The following is a 23,070-nucleotide window of genomic DNA, read 5'->3' on the forward strand; positions in this document are numbered from 1 at the left end:
GGCAGGGGGGAGGAAGGGGCCCCAGGCCAGACAGGGCCAGGGCACCTGCCCGGCATGCAGAAGACCCAGGGTTCAATCCCCAGTCAAAATTATCCTGCAGAGATGCTGCCAGTCTGTATTGACAGTTCTGAGACAGGTGGTCACACTGGTTGCCTCGACTGCCCCATGGTACTGGAGGCAGTGGGGGGGCACAAGACGGTCTCAGGCACCAGCCAGAGTCAGTGCAAAGGGGCAGCTTTATTGCAAGGCCAGGGGGCCCCCGAAAGTCAAAAGGAGGCAGCAAGATGGAAGCAGCAGCAAAACAGCTGGACGGAGCCCTGAACCACTTTTGCCTGTGGAGGAAAAAGGAGGAAGAGGAGCAAAGCTTCACTGGAGGGGCCAGGGGCAGCACAGCGCTGGGAGGTGGCATGCCAGGGGGCAGTGCCCATGGTGAGGCATGCAGGGGTCAAGGCAGGGGTGGGCACATACTCCTGTAGTCCTGGCAGGGCTCCCCTTCGCACTGTGCCAGCTCCAGGGCCCATCTTTGCTTAGGACTGAGGAGTCCGTACTGCTGGGCTGTCACAGCCGATGCCTGGGGGCTTGTCAGACTGAGCAGCTGGGCTGGGCTGAACACCACCTGCAGGGGAGCAGAGAAAGACGAGGCAGAACCCACCAGGAGCTGCCAGCGCAAGTGGGATGATGCTCTACCCCCACCCCTTTCCGCTGGGCCCAGCACTGGAGGGGCAGCCCCTGCCTGGCCCACATTTAGAGCCCCAGCTGAGAGGCCCGCCCCAGGCTTCCCCCTCCCCTCCCCGTCCCAGACCCCCAGGACAACAAGGCACTCACTGCAAATTTGGGGGCGGGGATCAAGGCAACTGCCTCTGGGGTCAGAGCCCGAAGTTGCTCTGGGACGAGGGACGAGAGGACCATGTCCGGCAGCCCCGCTGGGAAGGAGAGAAAGAGGCCGGTGGTGCCCACCCAGGGTGTGTTGCCCCGAAAGCAAGACAGAAGCAAGGACTCCCTCCACCACACAGCCACCGACCTGCCAGCGTCCCAATCTCTGTGAAAATCCCTGGGCCCCACATGGCGACAGGCCCAAAGGCGGAGGGGGTGACCAGGAGCCAGGCCAGGGCTTCCAGTTTCTCCTCAGAGCAGCTGAGATGGTGCAACCCAAGGAAGGAGGCCGCTTTGCTGTGGGGAAGGAAGAGGGCTGTAGCCGGGGCGCAGGGAGGCAGGTGGAGGCCTCTGCACCAAAACAGAAACTGGAAACTGGATGTGCATGTGTCCTGCCTGCAACCCCTCCAAGGTTAGAGGGCTCCCAGGTCCTCTGCCAATCCCTGTGCTTTCCAGCCTCCCTACCTGAATTCCTGGCTGTTGAGCTGCCTGATCTCCGCCACCTGCAGCCCACATAGGAGGTGCCCAAGAGACACCAAGTCCAGCAGTGCCAGGTTTTCCACGTTCACCTTGTGCTGCTTTGCAAGGAGGCTGCCAACCACGGCCTGCATCTGGGTGTGCAGAGAGACAATGGAGAGGCCCCATCAGGACTGTGCCAGGCACCCGGGCAAAGCCACGTGGTTGTGGCTGGCTGGCTGGCTGGCTGGCAGCTTCTGCCCAGGCTGGCTCAGAAGGCCTGAGATCGCAAAAGGGGATGGAAGGTGGCATATTCCCTCTGAAGCTCAACCTGGCCACAGGGACACAGTTGTCTCCATGGATCAAATCAGAAGCCGGGATGGCTTTCGTAATTCTGGGACTTTACCTGGAAAATCGGGACACTTGGGAGGTATGCAGTGGGTGAGCCAGGAAAATGAAGGGACGCTCACCTGCCTCTCTGTCCAGCCTTCCAGGCCCCCCAGCACTGACAAGGCTCCCCAGTCAGGAATCTCCAGCTCCTGTAGCTCCTCTTCGCTCAGCTGGAGGGCCAGGAAACCCAACTGCAGCATCTCCACTGCGCCCATTGCCCAGGTCGGCCCCAGAACCTACAAGCACAGCGGGACCCTCCTAAGCCACCGTCCCTTCCTTCGCACCGTGGAGGCACCCCCCCCCAAAAGCAAAACCTGCTCATGGATGTCCCACTCCTGAACAAGAGGGCTTCAAGGTCCAACTGCATGGAAGGCCTCCCTGTAGGCTGGACAGGCTGACCCCCGGCCAACCCCCCACCCGCTCCTTTGGAGCTGAGGGAGGCCCAAAATGTCTGTGGGCTATTTATGGCAGGAACCATCTTCAGCCAAGGCCCTGGGTGGCTTTCAAGGCCTGGCCTACACACTGGAAGGGACCTACTAAAGTTAATTGACGAGACTCACTTAGGTTCATTCATTCCAATGGGTCTACTCTGACGTACCCGCCAACATTTCTCCAATGAAAATAGGGGCGTCTTAAGGAAAAACAGGACATTCCGGGGTCAAATAAGAAACAGGGACAGCTTCTGTGAATCTGGGACTGTCCCTTGAAAATAGGGACACTTGGAGGGTCTGCTCTGAGTCAGACTTGGCTGAATACCCCCACCCCCAGTGCCGTGGGACCCTCTGGGGTCAGAATACAGTCTGGTGGAGAACTCACCTCTTTGGCTTTGCTGAGAGCAGCCTGGCGCTGATACGGACGGAGGGCGAGGTCTTGACTGATGAGGCTCAGGCAGTCATGGAACTGGTCCAGCTCCATCGCACTGATCTGGGTGGCGCTCCAGGCCGAGGGGAAAGAGGCCCGGATGTCGGAGCAGCTGGGCACAGGTTCTGCACAAGGAGTCCAGCAGGGGTGGGCAATGAGCTTGCCCAAAAGGACAGGGAGGGTCCCTAACCCCTCCCCTTGGCCTGCTTCAGAGGCACCTCCTCAGACAGAAGCTCACCTTCCTGGGAGCCCTCCAGGCTCCTCCTCACCAAGGCCTCTTTCTGGGCCTGCAGCCCCCCGGCTGGCCCTTGAGGGTCACACAGCCGGCCCTGCTCACTCTCCTCCCACAGCTTCTGGCTCTGCAGCAGCTGCTCCACAAGGTCCTTGCTCAGCACCACCTGGAGCAGAACAGGATGGGAGAGGCAGGTCATAGAATTATGGCACTGTAGAGTTGGAAGGAACCCCAGCGATCATCTAGTCCAACTCCCTGCAATGCAGGAATCACAGCTAAGCAAGCCAGAGAGGCAGGGACACACTGACACAGCAGAGCCCATCCGTGGGGCTCCTTTCCCCACTTCACCCCCTCAACCCACCCCCTCCCCAAACAATCAGATGATGAGACAATAGGAACCCCTTTCATGCAATGTCTGACAATTCTTTAAAAAATAATAACTATGCATTTTACTTATGCAACGTGTGATAATTCTTATAAAGAAGTACTTGCCAAGTAGTGCATGAGCAAAGGTCCAGAGGGTGGGGATCGGGGCAGATCTATTATAAACTAATGAAACTTAAGCTTCAGGGGCCCCTAATCCCAGAGGGGCCCCAGAGTGATTTTAGTTCACATGGCTTACAATTTTGGGTGTAGTAGACCCAATTTGCATGACTAAAATTGATTATTATTTTTTGTTGGATATAATTCAACGATCCCAAAATTTGAGAATCAACAGCACAGATGTTGTAAAGGTGAACCCTTGCAGTAACTTGAAAATGATAAGGCATAGGGAAATTTTATTTACACCAATGACTTTGACGTGTGAGATGATCGAGGACAGCAATTTTAATCAAAAACTGAGACGTGGTAGTTATTATTATTAATAATTTTAAGTGATCTGTTGTGGAACAATCCCACTGAAGAAGGTAACAGAGGTTACCCAGACCTCATTCCAGGTTGTGAAGGGGCCCTCATAACATTCCAAGCTTCAGGGGCCCCCAAATGTAGGTCCACCACTGGTGAGGATGCCACTGGAGGTCAGCCCTGGCTGCTAGGTGGAGCCTCCATGTCCAGAGGCAGTCTGCGGCTGATTGCTGGATAGGGATGAGGGTGGGGAGAACACACCCGCCATGGCCACACTTTGCAATCAGAGCTATTTGGCAGTGAGACAGAATGCTGAATGACCCTCCAGCGAGGGGATAGACATGGATACAGACCCTCACCCTGCCTCACCTGGGGGATCCGCTGGGTGCTCTCCAGAGGGAGCCTGAACACCAAATGCCCCAGCTGCTCCAGCTCCACCTGGCTCCAGTGCCCTGGGTCCCTGTAGTGGTGAAACAGTGAGGTGGTCATTTAGGCAAGCTGAGGCCTTGAGCTCAGCCAGGGTCCAAAAAGGCACCTTCCTCACCCCAAAGCACTATCTGCCATCAGCAGCTGCCCAAGCACTTCCGCAACACCATTATCGAGGCAGGTCTCCCGTAGCTCATCCAGGTGCTGGAGCAGATTTGCAGGATTGGCATGGACCAGGTTGTCGGGCTCCAGGAAGCCCACCAAAGGGCCAAGCAAGCTCAATATCTCCACTGAGATGTCAGCCTCCCCTTGGGACCTTTGCTGAAATACAGAGGGGAGGGAGATGGGTGGGTGGCTCCCACTGGTCCCAGCCAGGAGTGGTGGTGCTGCAAGGAATTTGGCCTGGGAAGGGTAACTTTGCTGCCGCCCCATCCCTGAGCCCAAGGACAGGGTGCCTGAAGACACAGCGCTCCATCAGAGCTCACTGTTGCATTTTGGCATAGAAAGAGAGGGAGGGGAGTGTGCCCCAAGGAATTTCCCTCACTGCACCCTTCCCTGTGGTCCTCCTGCACCTGGAAAGGATGGAATGTGTCCCAGGTGAGCCTCCAGTGGTTGGCTCATTTTGGACCTCACACTATAACTATTGTCCCCATTTCACAGATCCCAAGTAAATCAATAAACCCACAGCAGAGCTGCTGGTGGTGGTGGGGAGGTGGAAAAGTGCACTGGGTTCCAGCTGTGCCACTCTGGCTCTCAAAACTGGCTGCTGCTCCTCTCCCCCTTACCAGTAGTGCCTTCAAACTGTGCCGGGCGAGGGCGGCCCGTCGAGGGGGTGGCAAGACCAGCAGGTTGTGTGGGTGGCTCCTTACATAGTCCAAGATCAGCAGGAAGGACTTGCCAGGAAGCTTGTCCAGCAGGTGAGTCCTGGCCAGGAAGGAACACCTCACTTCAGCAGCAAGAAGCAGGCCAGGCAAGGCAGGGGAGGCAGGGAGGAGCGCTGGATCTGGCCCAGTAGTACAGAATCAAGGGGGTGAAAGGAACACGCCCCCCACCTCAGTCAATGCAGGAAACCCACCACCTCATGAGGCAGCCTGCTGCACTGCTGAAAAGCCTGAAGGAAGTTCTTCCTATAGGTTCCTCTAACAGCGGTTCTCAACCTGTGGGTCCCCAGATGTTGTTGGACTATATCTCCCATCATCCCTGAGCTCTGGCCTTGCTAGCTAGGGGTGATGGGAGTTGTAGTTCAGTAAGATCTGGGGACCTACAGATTGAGAAAGGCTGCAAGCCTTTTCCGTGGCAGATATTTGAATATGGCTCTCTCTCCTCTTGCCAAAACATACCCAGCACCTTTGATGTCTTTCTTAGCCACTAGGGGGAGCTTCCATGCAGCCAAGAGGTCCAGTGCCCATCAAATCCTGGGTCACAAGGAGGCAGCACAAGAGGTTTGCCGCCACCTACCTAACCGGGTGTGTTGAGTGGGAGGGAGGACAGGCACTCGGGGTGGGGAAGCAGGTCACCTACGGCAAGTCCATGAGGAACTGGGGTCCCAGCCCCAGCAACTCCGTAGTAGAGAGGCTGGGTCTCTTCTGGATCTCCTCCCAGATGCATCCTTTCTGGAAACAAAGGCACAGCTTGACATTAACTGAGGAGGGGGGCATTATGTGCCCGGGCCCATTGCTCTGCACCTGCTGAGCCCCTTCCCTGCTCCCATCCAGGGTAGGCCTCTCCCTAATTCCTTCTTACCAGGCTCCAGGGCAGGTGGAGATCTTGGCTGTAGAGAGCTTCCAGAACAGCCAGAAAATCTGCCCCAGCTTCAAAGGTCTGCAGAGAGGTGCAGGATAGTCCCATGGCCAGGTGTCCCAATGCCCTGCCATGGGGAGAGAGTTCAGCCGTCGCCACCCATTTCATCCCATTAGCAGAGGAGGGGAGAAGGAGGGGAGTTGGCTCTCACCAGATCAGGTCCCCCGTCATGTTGGCACTGGCTTCAATGCTCTGCCAAAGGAACTGGGCCTGAGAAAGAGGAACGTAAAAAGAAACTAGGAAGCTGGCTTGTGCCAAGCCAGACCGTGGGTCCATCTAGGTCAGCATTGTCAGCATGGACAGACAACAGCTCTCCAGGCTTTCAGGCAGGGAACAATTCCCAGCTTCCCCTGGAGATGCTGGTGGTGCTGAGCCTATGGCTGTCTGCATGCTCTACCCCTGAGCTATGGAGACACCACAGGGAGTGAACGACACCCTTTGCTTTGGCCTCCCATCGCCCTGCCCAGCACTCTTCTCCCATACCTGCTGTGGGGACCAAGGTGCCTTCCGGTGCCAGCTGCTCCTCCCCAGCAGGGCCTGGGTGTCCACCTGCAGGAGCTTGAGAGGGACAGCAGGCAGGAGGCAGTCCAGGTGCGCACTGAGGACAGGTGACTCTGGGCCATACCTCTGGGACAGGCACAAGAAGGGGACATGCGGTTAGGGTGGCTGAAGCCATTCGAGGGCACCACCCCCACCCGGATCCCTGTCGACCTCGCCAGATACCTGCAGAGCTTGAAGCAGACCTGCCTTTTGAGCTCCTGAGAGATGGGGCAGAGTGGGGCCCACACATGCACAGCCTCTGGCCAAGACAGCAGCCACCGCCACCTCCAGAGATTGGGGACCCAGGCCAGCGAGGAGGGAACAGAGAGGCTCAGCCCCACTCAGTGTCACCTGCAGAGACAGAAGGCAGGGTGGGAGGGAGGCCACAGAGCCCATCACTGGCAACCAAGGGGTGGGGTGGGGGTACTGGTGGGGCTTTGGATCCCCCTGCCCAACAGTATCAGCAGACAGGGAGATGCTTTGCTTTCCATTTTGGATTGAACAAGCATGTCTGTAGCTTGCAGATTTACAAAACGGTTATAATAGAGGCAAGATTCCCAGGGAACTCCTCCCGTCCCAGACTAGACTTTATTTCTCACTAGTTCTTTTCAGCTCTTCTTTCCTGAAGAAGAGTGAGGTGGCAGGTGAGGTGGCAGATTCTCCAAGCCAAGCTGGGGTCTGCCGTCTTCAAAGCTGTGGGCCTACCAACTGCTGACCTGTCCCTGCTGTCTGGACCAGGTCAAACAAGGAGGTCTCTGCCCCAGACCTCCACATCCACCTCTGAGCTTCACCTTCTGGGTGATACTCACATTCTCCATCCGCAGGGCCTGTGAGAGCAGCAGGAGAGCCTGAAGGGAAGAAGGATCTCTCAGTGTGGCAGCACCTCCACTTTGGAACTCCTTCCTTGTACTATTTTCAGTGCCTGCTAAAAGCATTCTTATTTATATAAGCCCACCCAGATGCTTAGAAAGTTGATTGAGTTTTAGGCTGGATCTACATTGATCTTTTAAACATTATTAAATATACGTAATATTCTGTAACGTTTAATGCAGTTTCCACGCTGCTCTGCAATACCCTCTGGTGTCGCATTTTAATAACACATTTTTAATGTTATAAAGCATGAATATAGCTCCGCCCCTAAATCTGCTTTCAGGATTTTTTGCTATTGTAACTTTTTGTAAGTTTAAAATTATTGTTGCTAATTTTTCTTATTGATAGCCATCGATTTATATTTAGAGGGTGGCTTTAAAAAAACTCCCAACAAATAAGGAAGCTGCCTGAGCATAAGGAAGTGGAAGCCCTAGCCCATCCCCTTGACAGGGAGTTGGTGGGACTGACCTAGGCAGGATGTCTCCTGAGACAGGCTGCTGCTGCCCCCAACTCTGGAGAGGAATGGCTCAAATTTGCCTAAGACCCACCCACCCCCATGGCAGATGCAGAGCATACCCTCAGGATGACTCACCTGGGCACGGCTAAGCTGTGCTGCTTGCAGCTCTGGGAGGATAGCCCCTACCTGAGACTCTGACAGGCCCCGCAGGAACTCCACCCCCATGGCTGGCACAAGACCCCGCCAGGATTGCAGCTCGTGGGAGCCCACCGAGGAAGGCAGGAGCTCTGCCAGGGCATGGGCCAGCTGGAAGGAGGAGGAGGAGGAGGAGGAGGAGGAGAAGGAGGAGAAGGAGGAGAAGGCAATGGCAAGTCAGATGAGGTGGTGTCCCAACCAGGGAAGGAGCCAGCTTTGGTAAAGGAGGCTTCAGTCCTGGAGCAGAGGAGGGTTCTGCAGGTTTGCTTCCAGTTGGGAGAGCATCACCGGAGCTGGACCTCTGTGAACAATAGCTTGCCCCCAGAAGGAAGCTGAGGGACAGTGGGGAGAAAGGTCCTCAGCAGCACTGGCCCTAGGCTCTGCTCTGCTGGGCCCAAGAGAGCCTGGTCTTCTTCACCACTCACCTGCCCATGAGGGTCCACCACCCCTCTGGCCACACACTCCAGGAGGTGCTTCTCGATCGGCCCCCACAGATCTTGCAAGGGGGAGATCAGACGCAAGTCCCCGATGCTGAGGAAGCAGGTGAGAGCCCCGAGCCTGTGAGGATGGAGGAGGGGGCACAGGCAGAAGTGGGCTGTTGGGACCTGCTCGCTTGGTGCTAGCCACACCCCATGTAGGCCTGCCTGCTGTTCATCTAGACCACAAACTCTGATACTTCTGGCCGGTTTTTGCTCCAGATACGCAAAAGGTGATGCTCCTCCCCCACTGAAGAACTTTTGCTCTTTCAAGAAAGGTCCAGTTCATAGGAATCAAGTTGGGGAGAGTTCCTGTTGCCATCAGCTCCTGCTTTTGGGCTTCCCACTCGGGCATCTGGATGGCCACTGTGAGAAGAGGATGCTGGACTAGATGGACCCCTTCAGCCTGACCCAGCTGCTGCTGCTGCAGGGCCCTTCTGAAGTTCACATGTTCTGTACACCCCATGTGTCCACAGACTTTGAAAGAGAACCATGTGGACAAATAGCCTTCCATCTGGGGTTCCTCAACTCCTGCTGCCATGATGCATCTTTGCCAGGAAATACTTTGGAGACATAACTCCTGTCTGGTCTAGCAATAATGATATCCCCGGGGTCACCTTTGGCTGGTATCTTGAACGCAGCATGCCTTGCTCTCCCTTGGACCCAAAGCCTTGGGAGGAAATCTCTTCCCCTGTGAACTCCTGCCTTGAACAGCTGCACCCAGCAATAAGTGGGATACCCTGGGACACAAAGTCACTCAGGTCAGTTTGCTCCCAAGCCTTCCTCCCCACCGCTCACCTGCACATCTGCTCCTCAGTGCTCTCATGGCTCCTGTTGAGCAAACTACGTGCTACATGGCGCCCTTGAGCCAGGCCCAGCTCAGCCTCCTGCCAGCCATTCATCAAGCTCTGGATCTGGAGGGACACACCAACATTTAAGCGTTGTTTGACAGTGGAATGGACTGCCTTGGAAGGTGGTGGACTCTCCTTACATGGAGGTTTTAAAGCAGAGGTCAGATGGCCATTTGGCATGGATTCTTCAGCTGTGATTCCTGAATTGCAGGGGTTGAACAACATGACCAACCTTCTAACTCTACAATTCTATTATTTTATGGAAGCACCATCCCTAGCATAAGTGGGTACTCTTGGGCATGCTCAACCCCCCCCTCCGGGGTTCCAGAGGGTGCACCACCGGGTTCCAGTCCTATAGGGAGGGGGCTGGAGGCAGGGACTGCACCTTCTCACAAAGGGTTTCTCCCCACAGAGGCAGATGAGAGCTTGCCCAGTTTTCCAGGGGCAACTGAAGGAGATGCCCAGGACACCCACCCCAGTTGCTCTCAGCCTCTGCAACCTGGTCCCACCTGCTGCGGTGTTAGCTGAAGGAAGTGGCCAAGCGGCAGGTGAGGAAGGAGAGGCTGGAGGCTTTGAAGGAACTCCGGGGGCCAGGAAGGGACTTCACCCAGAAGGTGCTCGGCCTGCAGGAGGCGCTGCACTAGGGCTCGTTTTTGTGCCAGCGTCATCCGGGCACTTTGGCTGCTAATGATGGCCAAGCTGAGGGTTGGAGAGGAGAAGAAAGAGGCCACGTTAGCAAGAGAAGTTCCTCCACCTCTCACCTGAGAAAACTACAGGCACACAGACCACATGCTGAGCGAAGGACTACCTGGCCTGATGCCAGGCATGAGGCTAGGGCGATGGGCACAGCCTAGGAAGACCAACTTAAGAAATGCTTCAGGTGAAATGAGAGGGCCCAGACACGCCCTGCAGTAAGAGAGGCTGCTTGTGGCTACTCAGAAGTGACAGAAAGGACATTCTATTCTGACCACCCCTCCACAATGTGGGATGTAAAACACAGGAGCAGTCAATGACAACATTCCTAGAGTGTACATGTTAGAACATGGGGAGGGATGTCTGTCCAGCAAGCAGGTAAACTTCCTGGGGACGGACTTCCTCCGCATGTGACCAGAGGTGGGTGTGGCCTCACCTGTGCAGGTAATGATAAAAGCACAGGGCAGGCAGCCATCTCTCTCTCTTGCCTCTTGCTCTCTTGCCTCTTGCCTCTCTCTTGCCTCTCTCTGCCATCTTCCTTCCATGAGGAACATCTAAGGATGCTCTCTTGGCTCCCAGCCAAGAGAGGAGATAAGGACTATCTTGCTACAAGATAGATTCTAAATGTATTTTACCTTTTTAAGTCTGTGTGCCTTCTGGGATCATATTGTGAACAGAACGTGAGTAAACTCTTTTATACTTTTATAAAGACTGTGTAGTGTCTTGTATTTTAAGAGGGATCAAAGGGGAAATTACCAGAGTAATTATTATAGAGGTTCTAGCGAACCTGTGCACACGTTACCGTTGCGAACTAAAAGGGGAATGTTTATAAACTCTGCTGATATTTTGGGAACTTGTTAGCACAAGTTGGATTAGGATATAATCTTACAATATATCCTCTCCTGCACCCCTGAACATTCCCACAAAGGGTTATGGGCCCAGTATTGCATATTTCTGCGTATTTTTGAAGGATTGCTTTGGATTGTGATTTTGAGTTGAGTAGTATTTTTTCTGAGTTAACTTCCTGGTAAGCACATGGTCCTTTGTTCCATTGTGCAGTGGGGATTAAGCAACCCCCCCCCTTCCCTCAGAGTCCACAGTGACCCAAGGCAGTGAAGAATTATTTTGAGATTTTTGAGATTTTGATTTTAAAATTTTGAGAAATTTTGAAATTTTGAAGAATTTTCAAATTTTTGGATTTTAAGATGGCTAGAGCAGCTTTTGATAGTGATGCAAAGCTAGGAATGCCTGTGCTGAATGAACACAATTTCATACACTGGAAGCAGCGCTTGATAGCATGTTTAGATTATAAGCACATTTTGGAAGCTTTAAAGCCTCAGCCTACAGGATCGTCTGAGGAGGATTTAGCCAAGATAAGTGCTTGGAAACGCATGAACAGCGAAGCTAGACACATAATTTTGAGTGGACTTCGCGATGAGCAGCTATCATTAATAAATAGTACAGATGATGCATCTCAAATCTTAAGAGATATTGAGCGCGTGTATGGAGAATCTAGCATAAACTGCTTCAGAAACTTGGTGTGTAAATTAACCAGATTGAGGATGAATTCAAAAGAGGAATTCACAGAGCACATCAACAAGTTTACTGAGATTATTCAAAGAATTGATTTGACTCCCAAAGCTTTTGATGAAGATACAAAGATAGCATTTTTGTTATCATCACTTGGACCACGCTTTAGCGCATTTGTAAGTTTGATGGATCATAGACAAGGTCTGACTTTTAAAGACTTGATTGGTTATTTAAAAGAAGAATGCAGAGATAGAGCTGAATCTCCAGTGAGAAATGCTAGAAGCAAAGACAGTAGTTATGCATCTAGGCAATTTACAAAGTCGAAAGAGATGCCTAAGAAAGTGATTTGTTTCAATTGTAACAAAGAAGGACACATTGCAAAGAATTGCAGGGCTCCTAAAGCAAAGAAACCCCACCCCTTTCAGCCAAAAGGAGAAAAGAAGGGGAAATGTGAATGCACATGGCTACTGCAAGAAAGGAATTTAACAGTCCAGAATCGTGAGAATAGACGTAATAAATGGATTTTAGATTCAGGTGCCAGTTCACATTTTTCATATAAAAAGGACTATTTTAATGAGATAAATGATGAAGAAGGATCTGAAATTGAGATTGCAGATGGCAACATTGTTAAAGCAAAAGGTGCAGGTTCCATGAGTCTGAAATGCAATATAAACAATGAATGCATTGAGAACACAATCTCTAGAGTTTTGTATGTTCCAGAGCTGAGCTGCAATTTAATTAGCGTGTCCACTTTGGACAAGAAAGGTTTCCAGATCACATTTGGAAATGGAGAATGTAAAGTGACTAGAAATGGCAAAGTGTTTGCTCAAGCAAAGCTAATCAATGGTGTATATGAGCTTGATCTTTCAGAGAATCAGTCTGCAAAAGTGGCACATTCCAGCCAGAAGGATGAAGCAGATCTGGACCTATGGCACAGAAGGCTTGGACATAGAGACACCAACGTCATTCTGGATCTACAGAAAAGAGATCTTGTAAGAGGTTTGCAGGTAAAGCAGAGCAACAAAGCTCCAGCAAAATGCATAAGCTGTATTACTGAGAAGGCTGTAAAACCTTCATTTCCACGTTGTGCAGAACAAAGAAGCAACAAAGTGCTTGACATAGTGCACACTGACATATGTGGACCCATGAATGTTCCCTCACTGGGAAAGAATAGATATATTTTAATATTTCTGGATGACTTTTCAAGATTTTGTGTTGTATATTTCCTCAAAGAGAAGAGTGAGACAGTGGACAAGCTCCAGGAATACATTGCCATGGTCAAGAATAAATTCCAAAGAGCTCCAGCTGTGCTAATGAGTGACAATGGAGGTGAGTACTGCTCAAATGAAACGCAGGCTCTCCTGGCCAAGGAAGGAATTGCACACGTAACCACAATTCCTTACACTCCACAGCAGAATGCCATAGCTGAGAGAAAGTTTAGGTCCATTATGGACATGACAAGGTGCATGCTAAAGGATGCATGTTTGCCACAGAAGCTGTGGGCCGAAGGAGTGTACACGTCGGTCTATTTGCAGAATAGACTGCCAACTAAAGGTGCAGAGCGCACACCATTTGAACTTTGGCATGGGAAAGCTCCCAATCTTTCGCACATACGTGTGTTTGGAAGTCCGTGTTACTTCCACGTGCCCAAAGAACACAGACACAAGCTTGACTCCAGGGCAAAAGCAGGTATCCTTGTGGGATATGCCTCTGGAGGCAAAGGATACAGAATTATGGACTTACAAACTGGTAAGACAAATGCATACCATGCGGTTTATTTTGATGAATATGGAAAAGTAGACACTAAGAACACTGTTGTGGATTCTTCAGATGAGTCAGAAAGGACTCAAGAGTTTGTATATTTCCCTTTTGAGACCCCACAAAGTAATAATCTGCCTTCGAGTGTTACAGCGCCCCCTACAGGCAACACACTAGAAGACGCAGAGGACCAGAACCCTGGCGGCACCAGAGACGAAGATGAGGACTCAGATGGGGACATGCCTGCGTTGGAGGAGGATGAGGAAGCTGATGCGGTTGCAGAACCAGAGGTCAGACGCTCGTCCAGAACCAACAAAGGTGTCCCACCATTACGGTTGTCCTACTTTGCAGGGTCGGCGTTTCCACAGGAACCTTCCACTTGGGAAGAGATACAGGAGATGCCAGCTGCAGAAGCCAGTCTCTGGAGGAAGGCCGCGCAGGAGGAGATGGATGCACTGCATCAGAACAAGACCTGGACACTCACTGAGCTGCCTCCCGGTAAGAAGGCCATTGGCAGTAAATGGGTTTTCAAGGTTAAGAAGGGGTCAGAAGGAGAAGTGCAGCGCTACAAAGCTAGACTTGTAGCACAGGGATTTTCACAGCGTTTTGGTGAAGACTATGATGAAGTTTTTGCACCAACCGTGAGGTACAGCAGTGTAAGAATGCTTTTAAGCATTGCAGCCTCCAAGAAAATGAGAGTGAAACACATAGACATTGCTACCGCTTTTCTACATGGGCAGATTTCAGAAGAAATTTATATGAAACAGCCCAAAGGTTTTGTGAAACCACATGAGGCGCATTTAGTGTGCAAACTCCAGAAAGGACTTTATGGACTTAAACAGGCTGCTAGAGCCTGGAACCAGAAGTTGCATAAAATGCTGACGCAACTTGGGTACAAGCAAGGCGACGCTGACAAGTGCTTGTACAGTAAGTCAAATAATGGACAATTCTCATATATTCTAGCATTTGTTGATGACCTGATTATTGCCACAGCAAGTGAGAAAGACTATACACAGATAGTAAAACACCTTAGCAAAGAGGTGGAGGTCAAGGAGCTAGGAGATGTCCAGTACTACCTCGGGATCCAGGTGGAAAGAGAAGAGGATGGTTCATTTCTTCTCAGCCAAAGACAGAAGATCCACGAGCTAATTGAGCACATGCAGATGCAAGACGCACATCCAGTTGCTACACCGATGGCTACTGACTTCCTGAAGAATCAGCAGGATTCGAAGCAGTTGCCAGACAACAATGACTACAGGTCGGCGATTGGTAAACTTTTGTATTTAGTTACCACATGTAGACCTGACTTAGCTAATGCTGTGGGGATTCTTAGCAGAAAAGTGAATTCTCCCACTGAGCATGATTGGGCAGGTGTAAAGAGGGTGGTGCGATATTTGAAGGGTACCATGAATTGTAAATTAAGGTTACCAGCCGTCAGAGACCCTAAGTTGGTTGGGTATACTGATGCGGATTGGGCTGGGGATAATGCTGATTATAAATCAACAAGTGGTCATGTTTTCATGTTTGGTGATGGACCTGTTGCATGGGGCAGTTATAAACAGAGCTGTGTAGCATTATCTTCCACAGAATCAGAATACGTTGCAGCAACAGAAGCCTGCAGAGAGATCGCCTGGCTTGATCAACTCATAAAGGACTTTGGGTTGGTGAGAAAAGGGCCTGTCAGCTTGCTGGAGGACAATCAAAGTTGCCTGAAGCTGACACAGAGTGAGAAGTTCCTGGCCAGAACAAAACACATTGGGGTTAAATACCACTACATACGCCAGATGATCCAGGATGGACTTGTGGAGCTATCCTACTGCAGCACCCAAGAGATGACTGCTGACATCCTGACGAAACCCCTACCAAGAGAGAGTTTCCAGAATCTACGTGTCAAGCTGGGACTCTGGGTGGTTGAATAAAGTTGTTTATATTTTGTGTATGTTGTATTGCCTGAGAAGGGGTATGTGGGATGTAAAACACAGGAGCAGTCAATGACAACATTCCTAGAGTGTACATGTTAGAACATGGGGAGGGATGTCTGTCCAGCAAGCAGGTAAACTTCCTGGGGACGGACTTCCTCCGCATGTGACCAGAGGTGGGTGTGGCCTCACCTGTGCAGGTAATGATAAAAGCACAGGGCAGGCAGCCATCTCTCTCTCTTGCCTCTTGCTCTCTTGCCTCTTGCCTCTCTCTTGCCTCTCTCTGCCATCTTCCTTCCATGAGGAACATCTAAGGATGCTCTCTTGGCTCCCAGCCAAGAGAGGAGATAAGGACTATCTTGCTACAAGATAGATTCTAAATGTATTTTACCTTTTTAAGTCTGTGTGCCTTCTGGGATCATATTGTGAACAGAACGTGAGTAAACTCTTTTATACTTTTATAAAGACTGTGTAGTGTCTTGTATTTTAAGAGGGATCAAAGGGGAAATTACCAGAGTAATTATTATAGAGGTTCTAGCGAACCTGTGCACACGTTACCGTTGCGAACTAAAAGGGGAATGTTTATAAACTCTGCTGATATTTTGGGAACTTGTTAGCACAAGTTGGATTAGGATATAATCTTACAATATATCCTCTCCTGCACCCCTGAACATTCCCACACACAATAGGTCCGGAGGGTAGCAACATGAGAACAGGCCTTTCCTTCAGTGGCTCCCCGTTTGTGGAATGCTCTCCCCAGGAAGGCTCGCCTAGCAACATCATTATTTATCTTTAGGCACCAGGCAAAAACTTTCCTCTATAACCAGGCATTTGGCCTTGAGCTCTCTGTGACCTTTTAGAAGTAGGTGGGATGTTTCTAATGTATTTCTCCTTCCTCTTGGTTTTAATGGATCTATTTGGGATTTATTGTCTATTTGGTGGGTTGTAAGTCACTTTGGGTTGCCCTGGGCATGATAAAGCGACTGACAAATTTAATAAATAAATGCTCAGGCACCATCTCTCCTGAAGGTTTCCTGCCACAAGACTGAAAGTGGGTTTGGGGGCTAACCCCACCTTAATTAGGACCTGGGGCTAAACTCAGAGGGGTTCAACTGGGCAGGGAGGACCTGATGGCTCTGGAGGTGGTTTGGGGAAAGATGCCCCAGGGAGGCTTGGGCCAAGCCATGCAGGCGCCTGGGGGGACCACTCACACGCTATTGTTGGCCAGCAAGGTGGATGGCAAGCGCAGGATGTCCGAGGCAGCCATGAAAGGGACAAAGTGAGAGAGGTGGAGGAAGAGTTGTGGGGTTGGCTGAGGGAACTTGCTCAGGAGCTGGGCGGCCAGTGACTCCACTGCCCGCTTGTCCCATGGAGGCGCCTGGTGGAGGGAAGCAGAGAGAAAGGGAGGGGTTCACAGGGCAGCTGTCCTCCACCTGGGACTCTCCAGGCACTGAGGTCTGGAGCTGCCAACCAGCACCTACATTAAACAAATACCTCCCTTTCCATATGGAGCCTGGTGGGCATGTCAAGGCTTCACAGGTGCACAGGTGCTGCACCCCAGATCAAGTCCAGCCCTTCTGCCACAGACCTACCTTCATCTGCAGGTGATCCCAGGAGCAGTGCAGCAGGGCCAGGAACCTCTGAATGGTCTCACCTTCCACTGACCACAGCAGCCTCTGGACAACCTTATGGGGCATCTGCAGGTATTCCTGGAAAAGTGGGAGGGAGAGGAGGAGGCAAGGCAGCAACAGCAGTGGCACTCCCTTCCCTCCCCACTGGGGCTGCTGCAAAGGAGCCTGAAAGATGGTGCAGGGAGGCGCCTTGGACAGGAAGGAGGGGAAAGGGGGAGAGGTCAACCTTGGGGTTGGAGGAGGAAGAGGAGGAGGAGAGGTGCAGCTTTGCTCCAGGGACCAGTATTGGGCCAAGGAAGGTGTAAAGTGGCTTCAGGACCAACAGGACTGGAGACTGGGATGGAGGGAAGGTACCTGCATGAAGAATTCCAGAGCTGAGATGTTCTCCTCCCTCTCCAGCAGATTCCAGAGCAAAGGCTGCAAGGAGGAGAGAGAAGAACATAAGAAGAGCCTGCTGGATTAGGCCAAAAGGGGTTTCTCTAGGCCAGCATCCTGTTCTCACAGTAGCCACCCAGATGCCCCAAGGGGAAACGCACAAGCTGGACCTGAGCTCAAGAGCCCACTCTCCTCCTGCAGTTTCCAGAAACTGGGATTCAGAAGCATTATTGCCTTAGTCCTGGTGGCTAGTAGCCATCGACAATCCTCTCCTCCCATGAATTGGTCTAATGCTCTTTTAAAGCCATCTAGGTTGGTTGGTGGGTGAGAGGTGGCTATAAGTGTGTAAGATGCACCATGGAGAAAAGCGTTAAACCTTGTTTTCCATTGTATGCTGAAAAGAAGGAGCAGAGTGCTTGATATAGTTTGCAGTGATTGTATGTGGTTCACTAAATGTTCCCTCAATGGAGAAAAATAAGTATATTTTAGTATTTCTTGGTGATTTTTCAGGGGTTTGGGCTAGATGACCCTTCAGATTTTTTACAATTCTGTGATTCTGTGAAACTGTCCTGGAAGAGGAAGGGACTGAACCCGTGATCTGACTCACATGAGCAATGAATGGTAATAACTAAACAATATATCCTCTCCTCATATCTAAATCCATTTATGCAGCCCAGAGGGCAGACCCCCTTCTTGGGCTTCCCCAGTGTGTCCCCCTAGGGTGGGGACACATTCCTATCAGGCATTCCCATGTGGCTATGGGCTCCCCTCCCCTCCTCCTGTCCCCAGAGCATCACCCACCCCAAAGCAGTTAAGCAGGTCTTCCTTGGTGGCCGGATCCAGCTCGCCTTCCTGCAGGAACTGGCTCACATCCTCCAGGATGCTCAGGGAGAAGTTGGCTTGGAGAGAAGTCCCAAAGGAGCTGTTGTCCAGGAGGCTGGAGAGCAGGAGAGCCTGGCCCAGCTGCTGCCTGGCTCCCTCTTGCCCCACTTCGCCAAGGGCAGGAGAAGCCAGCAGGAAGTCCAGCAGCCGCAACAGGTAGCCGGCACTGGGAACCCACTGGGAAGAGGAGTGGGAGGGCTCTTTGCACCGGGCCAACTGGGATACCAGTGCTGTCAGGAAGGCCGGCGCATCCTGGCAGAGCTGCGGGGGCAGTGGCAGCACCCCTGGGAGCCACGGAAGGGAGCAGCTCCTGTCCTGCTCAACAGCCAAGCAGTGAACCCGCACCCAGGGGTGGGCCAGCTGCAGGGCTTCCAGTAGAGACTCGTTGCTGCACACAAGCTCCTGGAAGCTCTGCAGGTGGGCATCCCCACACTGAGCTAGGAAGCTGGTGTTATGCAGCGCTTGGGGGCTCCAGGCCCTTGCACCACACCCTGCTGCTTCTGTGCTCTGGCGTAGAGAGGCATTCAGCCCAGCCCCTTGGGCCAGCGGGCTGTGGCAGAGGGTGCCCAGCCACTGCCTGGTGGCATCAGAGACTTCCCGCAGGCTGCTGCTACTACAGAGGTTTTGGGTCCAGAGGGTCTGGTTCTCCAGAGAGAGGCAGGTCCAGAATTCCTCCTGGCCCAGCAAAGGCCTGCTCAGAGCCTCTGAACAATGGCTGGGCCGTAAGGACATGGAGAGGTTGGCACAGAGCTCCTCCACCAGCTCCTGGTGGGGCCCAAAGTGCAAGAGGACAGAGGCATTGCCACACACTGTGCTGTTGAACTGCTGGGGGAAGTACTCCTTGCAGGCTCGTATCCAGACCGGGTCACCCTCAATGGAGGAGAAGTACCAGGTGGTGCTGGAACACAAGGCCTCCAGGTCTGGCGGGGGCCGGTGGGGCTCTTTGGAGCCATTGAAGAGGGTGCAATACAAGTAGATGGTGAAGTTGGAGATTCCTGGCAAGCCGGGGATGCTCTCGTTGCAGGCGGCCTCCAGGACTTCTGCCTGGGAAGGGGGCTCGGCAAATGCTCTCCGGGGGGCTGGAGGGAGGGTCTCGCTCACCCTGTGCCCTCCCCCAGCAGGCAGCAAGCAACTGGGCACAGCAGGAGGCCATGGGAAAGAGGCCCTGGAGGCCAAGTCCACACGCAGGGTGTCCCAGCTGATGTTGTGTCTGATTCCCCTGCAAACAGCAGAGAAGAAAAGGGTCCACCACACACCAGGCTCAAGATGACTCAGTGCCATACCAGAGGTCACTCAGCAGGGACCAGCAGGGCAAGCCAGCAGCCATAATAATAATAATAATAATAATAATAATAATAATAATAATAATAATTTACTATTTCTACCCCACCCATCTGGCTGAGTTTCCCCAGCCACTCTGGGCGGCTCCCAATTGAGTTTTAAAAACAATACAGCATTAAATCTTTAAAAACTTCCCTAAACATGCCGCCAGGGTCCTGCCACAAATGGCCCTCTGCCCAGGTCATGGCCTGGCAGCACTACCACCCCTTCTGATTGTCACGCCATGCCATGTCATACCCCACGGCCTTGCCACCCTTTGCCCAAGGAACAACGAAACTCAGCCCAAGAGTAACAACAAGAACAGCATCACCACCACCCAGCGCAGGGAAAGGAGACTGGTCACCCCCTTCCAGGTCATTTAAGAAGAGCCTGTTGCATCAGGACAAAGATCCAACATCCTGCTCTCACTATGGCCAACCAGGGAAACCAGTAAGCAGGATTCGAACACAAAAGCAACACTCCCCCTCCTGCGGCTTCCAGCAGCTGGTATTCAGAAGCTGTCCCCACAACCACTTACCACAGCAGCAGCTGCTGCAGGCTTCCTAGGGACAGAGAAGAGGAGTAGTTAGGGTTGTGGTCCCCTAGGAGGCCTTGCCCATCTCTCCCTCCCCTTGTGCCCTCCCCACCATGGCTTGCAGCCCCACTCATTCACCCACCCACCTACCTACGGAGCACTTCCCATCTGGGTCAGGCTGGGGGATCCCCACTGCCTCTGAAGCCTCAACTGCCAGAAGGCCTGTCACATACAAGACCCTCCTCCGGAAGCTGGTGACGAGGGTGGGGCCTGCCCTTTGCCACAGTGTCTGCCTCAGCTCCTCCAGTGTCTCCCACAAGATGTTGCCCTCGGAGTCTCCTGCCGATTCCTGCACTTTCCCGCCTGTGCCTGGCTGCTCTGTCCGGTACAGGGTCTTTAGGAGGCTGGGTTCACTGCGATTGCCAGGGGGCATCTCTCGGGGGGTCGCGGGCACCAGGCCAAGGGGCTTCAGCTGGCCATCAGTGGGGGCGAAGCCTGCTGGGTGAATGTGCAGGAAGGCTGTCCAGCCAGTGCCCTCAAAGAGCCGGAGTAATTGCCCCAGCAAACTGGCATTTGCTTGGCACCCACTCTGCCCTGTTGGGGGGCAAAGGGACCCCTGTGGGCCAAGTAACCCAGAGAGGACGGCCTGACCCAGGGCTTCCATCAGGCTGCTGAGAACCTCCCAGCCCTGCTGCCCATGGAGGTGCCGAGGGGGGTCCTGGGCCCAACTGAGGAGGAGGCTCAGCAAGTCCTGGGCAAAGCTCAGCCACCCATCCCAATGCCAGCTGCCTCGCCGCCAGGAAAAGAGGATGTCCTGGAGGAGCCGGGATCCAGAGGCTGCTGGTGAGAGCGGCTTCTCGGCGTTGGGTGGTGGCAGCAGCAGTGGCAGCAGGAGGCTCTCCCAGGACTCCGGGGCTTCCTGCTCCTCCTCGCCCTGGAGGTACAGAGAGATGTTGCGGAGGAAGCTGGACAGACGGGATTCAGGGCTCCGGGCCTGGGGAGAGGGAGGCTGCCTGCCCCACAGGGACTCCAGGCTGAGGAGAAGGGGGTGCATGTGCTGCTGATGTGCCGAGCCTGGGCTGGGCCCGGGAGAAATAGAGCCCCCTTGGCGCTGCTCTCCAGGAGGTGCCAATAGCCCTGCCAAACCCTGTCGCAGGTTTCTGCTTGGCTCCCCCGCTGCCCCTGCTGGAAGAAAGGGGACAGGGGTCACTAGCCACGGCCAAATGCAGGAGGCCACTTACATGCCCACACACAGACCCTTGACTCCCCTCCCTGCTACGCCCCTGTACCTGGCAGAGGATGCGTCAGCAAGAAGAGCCCCCAGAGGCCCCAGAAGAAAGGGGCCATGCTGGCACCCGTCCCATGCGCACAGCGGCTGGGCCCAGGGAAAAGGCGGCTGCTCCGAGAGGCTTGAAATAGGAGCTGACACTGGAGATGTGGTGCTGGTCCTGCAGAGCCGATCCCTTTCTGCCATCCAGAGCATTAGTTACATCCAGGAAGGAAAGGAGCCCAGCCTGACATGCAGGAGAGGGGGGTCCAGCCACAGGGGCAACAAAACCCCCACAGGCTGGCAAGGAGCTAGGCCTCCCTACCCTTAGACCCTAGAGGGAAGTCGCCCATGCTGGGGGGTGGAGCCCTGCCATCTGCCCTGTACCCACAAAGGTGCCCTGATGAGACAAGGAGGCTCTGCAATCCCATCGCCTGGCTGGGAATGAGACCCGTCTGCCAACCTGATCAGCTGCTCCATGAGGAATTGGGGAGAGGGGATGCACCATCTTGCCCTTTGCATAAGAGGGCAGAATGCTGTCTGTCTGCTCTGGCATACAAGCTGCCCCAGCCCCTGGATCTGCTTCCTGCTTCCTCAGATATCTCTTTCTACTTCTTAGGCAGCCACTCTGCCCCCTTCCATGCTATGACAAACTATGGAGTCCTTCAAGATGAGGAGGCCTACAGGCCACTGGGGCGCTCTCTTTGATAAACCCAGAAAGTAACAGTGGGAATTGAGATGGTTCAAGGATGCCAGGCTGTGAGACCAGAGCTATAGGATCCTTCATACCAACAAGTGTGAGCCCAGGCTTCTACTATTTCTAGAGGTTTATGGGAGGTGACCCGAAACTTCTGGTGCACAGAAGCCCCACAGGAAGCCCAAACACCACACAGAAGGAGCTCCACGAAACCAATGTGCCTGTTTAGCTTGCTGGTGCAGCTACCCTGCCCTCTCCCTCCCTCCCTGGTAACCTGAGGCTTGCCCCACCATCCTGACACATCAAGGGGAACAATGGGGGCTTGATCCATTATTTATGCCTTGGGTATGAAAACAGTATGGGGCCTGTCACTCGAGGAGGAGGAGGAGGAGGAGGAGGAGGAGGAGGAGGAGGAGGAGGAGGGAGACAGGCAAAGTTGCCTGTGATCTACAGAAAGAGGAAGAAGCTGGAACTTCATCTCCTGAGCTCCAAGGCCCTGTGCTGATTCAGACTCAGCCAAAGGCCAGTCATCCCAGAGACCAGTGCTAGTTCCAGCCCCTTGGGAATCCCCTTTGGAAGACAACTCAGCTCTGCAGAAAGCCCCTCGTCCCATGTGGGTGTCAACTCCTAGACCCCTTGAGAATGGGCATAACCAAGGAGGGGCAGGGGTAAGATGCTCCCCTAAATCAAGTAAATCAATAAAAATACTTAACTAATGGAGGTTCTGCTCCCCCCCATGAAGCCTGCCCCCCCCAACATAAATCCTAGTTATGTCCATGCCCCTAAGGAGGACTCACTCTTTCTACTCTGCTTGTTTTAGGGGAAGCTGCTCCAAATGCCAGGAATCCAAATCAGCAATGCCCTCAAGCACCTTGGGTAGTGTGTGCCATTTTCTGTAAAAAAAAATACCCCATCTCCATTATGTATGTTACAAACATTGTATACTGCTTAGTAGAACAAATCTAAGCAGCTTACATTTGAAAACTGTAAAAATACAAACTACAGCATTCAAAGAGAGTCCTTAAAAACCCAGGGGAAAAATATGCATCCTACAAAACCAATCAGTGTGCAAAGCAAAGAAATTGAAGAGTTGGAATCTGGGAAAACTTGAGTAAACATACATGTTTTTAAGAAGCATTTAAGGGTCATTGTTGTCTCCAATTCTCCACCTCACGGAGTTGTGCGCACAG

General features: G+C 52.8%; 1 protein-coding gene across 1 annotated transcript; it reads right to left on the minus strand.

The window, feature by feature from the left end:
- Positions 1-218: 218 nt before the first annotated feature.
- STRC (stereocilin) lies at positions 219-22,105 on the minus strand. The gene is made up of 28 exons (XM_081887897.1): positions 21,206-22,105; positions 20,067-21,101; positions 19,920-19,944; positions 17,981-19,280; positions 17,159-17,221; positions 16,766-16,882; positions 16,385-16,551; positions 9,783-9,972; positions 9,221-9,336; positions 8,372-8,504; positions 7,887-8,057; positions 7,234-7,272; positions 6,608-6,775; positions 6,368-6,511; positions 6,036-6,094; positions 5,828-5,951; positions 5,606-5,697; positions 4,870-5,008; positions 4,203-4,405; positions 4,028-4,118; positions 2,819-2,978; positions 2,536-2,705; positions 1,800-1,955; positions 1,339-1,484; positions 1,022-1,170; positions 826-923; positions 469-616; positions 219-332 (listed from the first exon to the last, which is right to left on the minus strand). The coding sequence occupies exons 1-28, from the start codon at positions 21,261-21,263 to the stop codon at positions 238-240; spliced, it is 5,556 nt and encodes a 1,851-aa protein (XP_081744023.1). The 5' UTR covers positions 21,264-22,105; the 3' UTR covers positions 219-237.
- Between the last annotated feature and the right edge of the window lie 965 nt (positions 22,106-23,070).

Source organism: Podarcis melisellensis, assembly GCF_964234715.1.
Source record: "Podarcis melisellensis genome assembly, chromosome: 14".
Classification (NCBI taxonomy): domain Eukaryota; kingdom Metazoa; phylum Chordata; class Lepidosauria; order Squamata; family Lacertidae; genus Podarcis; species Podarcis melisellensis.

What these genes read in the sequence shown, in the direction of transcription:
- STRC (XM_081887897.1), bottom strand. Translation starts at nt 21,263, where the DNA reads ATGGCCCCTTTCTTCTGGGGCCTCTGGGGGCTCTTCTTGCTGACGCAT. An exon ending in AGGCCCTGCGGATGGAGAAT is followed by an intron (nt 6,776 to 7,233) that starts GTGAGTATCACC and finishes CTGTCTCTGCAG; the next exon opens with GTGACACTGAGTGGGGCTGA. An exon ending in CCTGGAGGGCTCCCAGGAAG is followed by an intron (nt 2,706 to 2,818) that starts GTGAGCTTCTGT and finishes CTCCTTGTGCAG; the next exon opens with AACCTGTGCCCAGCTGCTCC.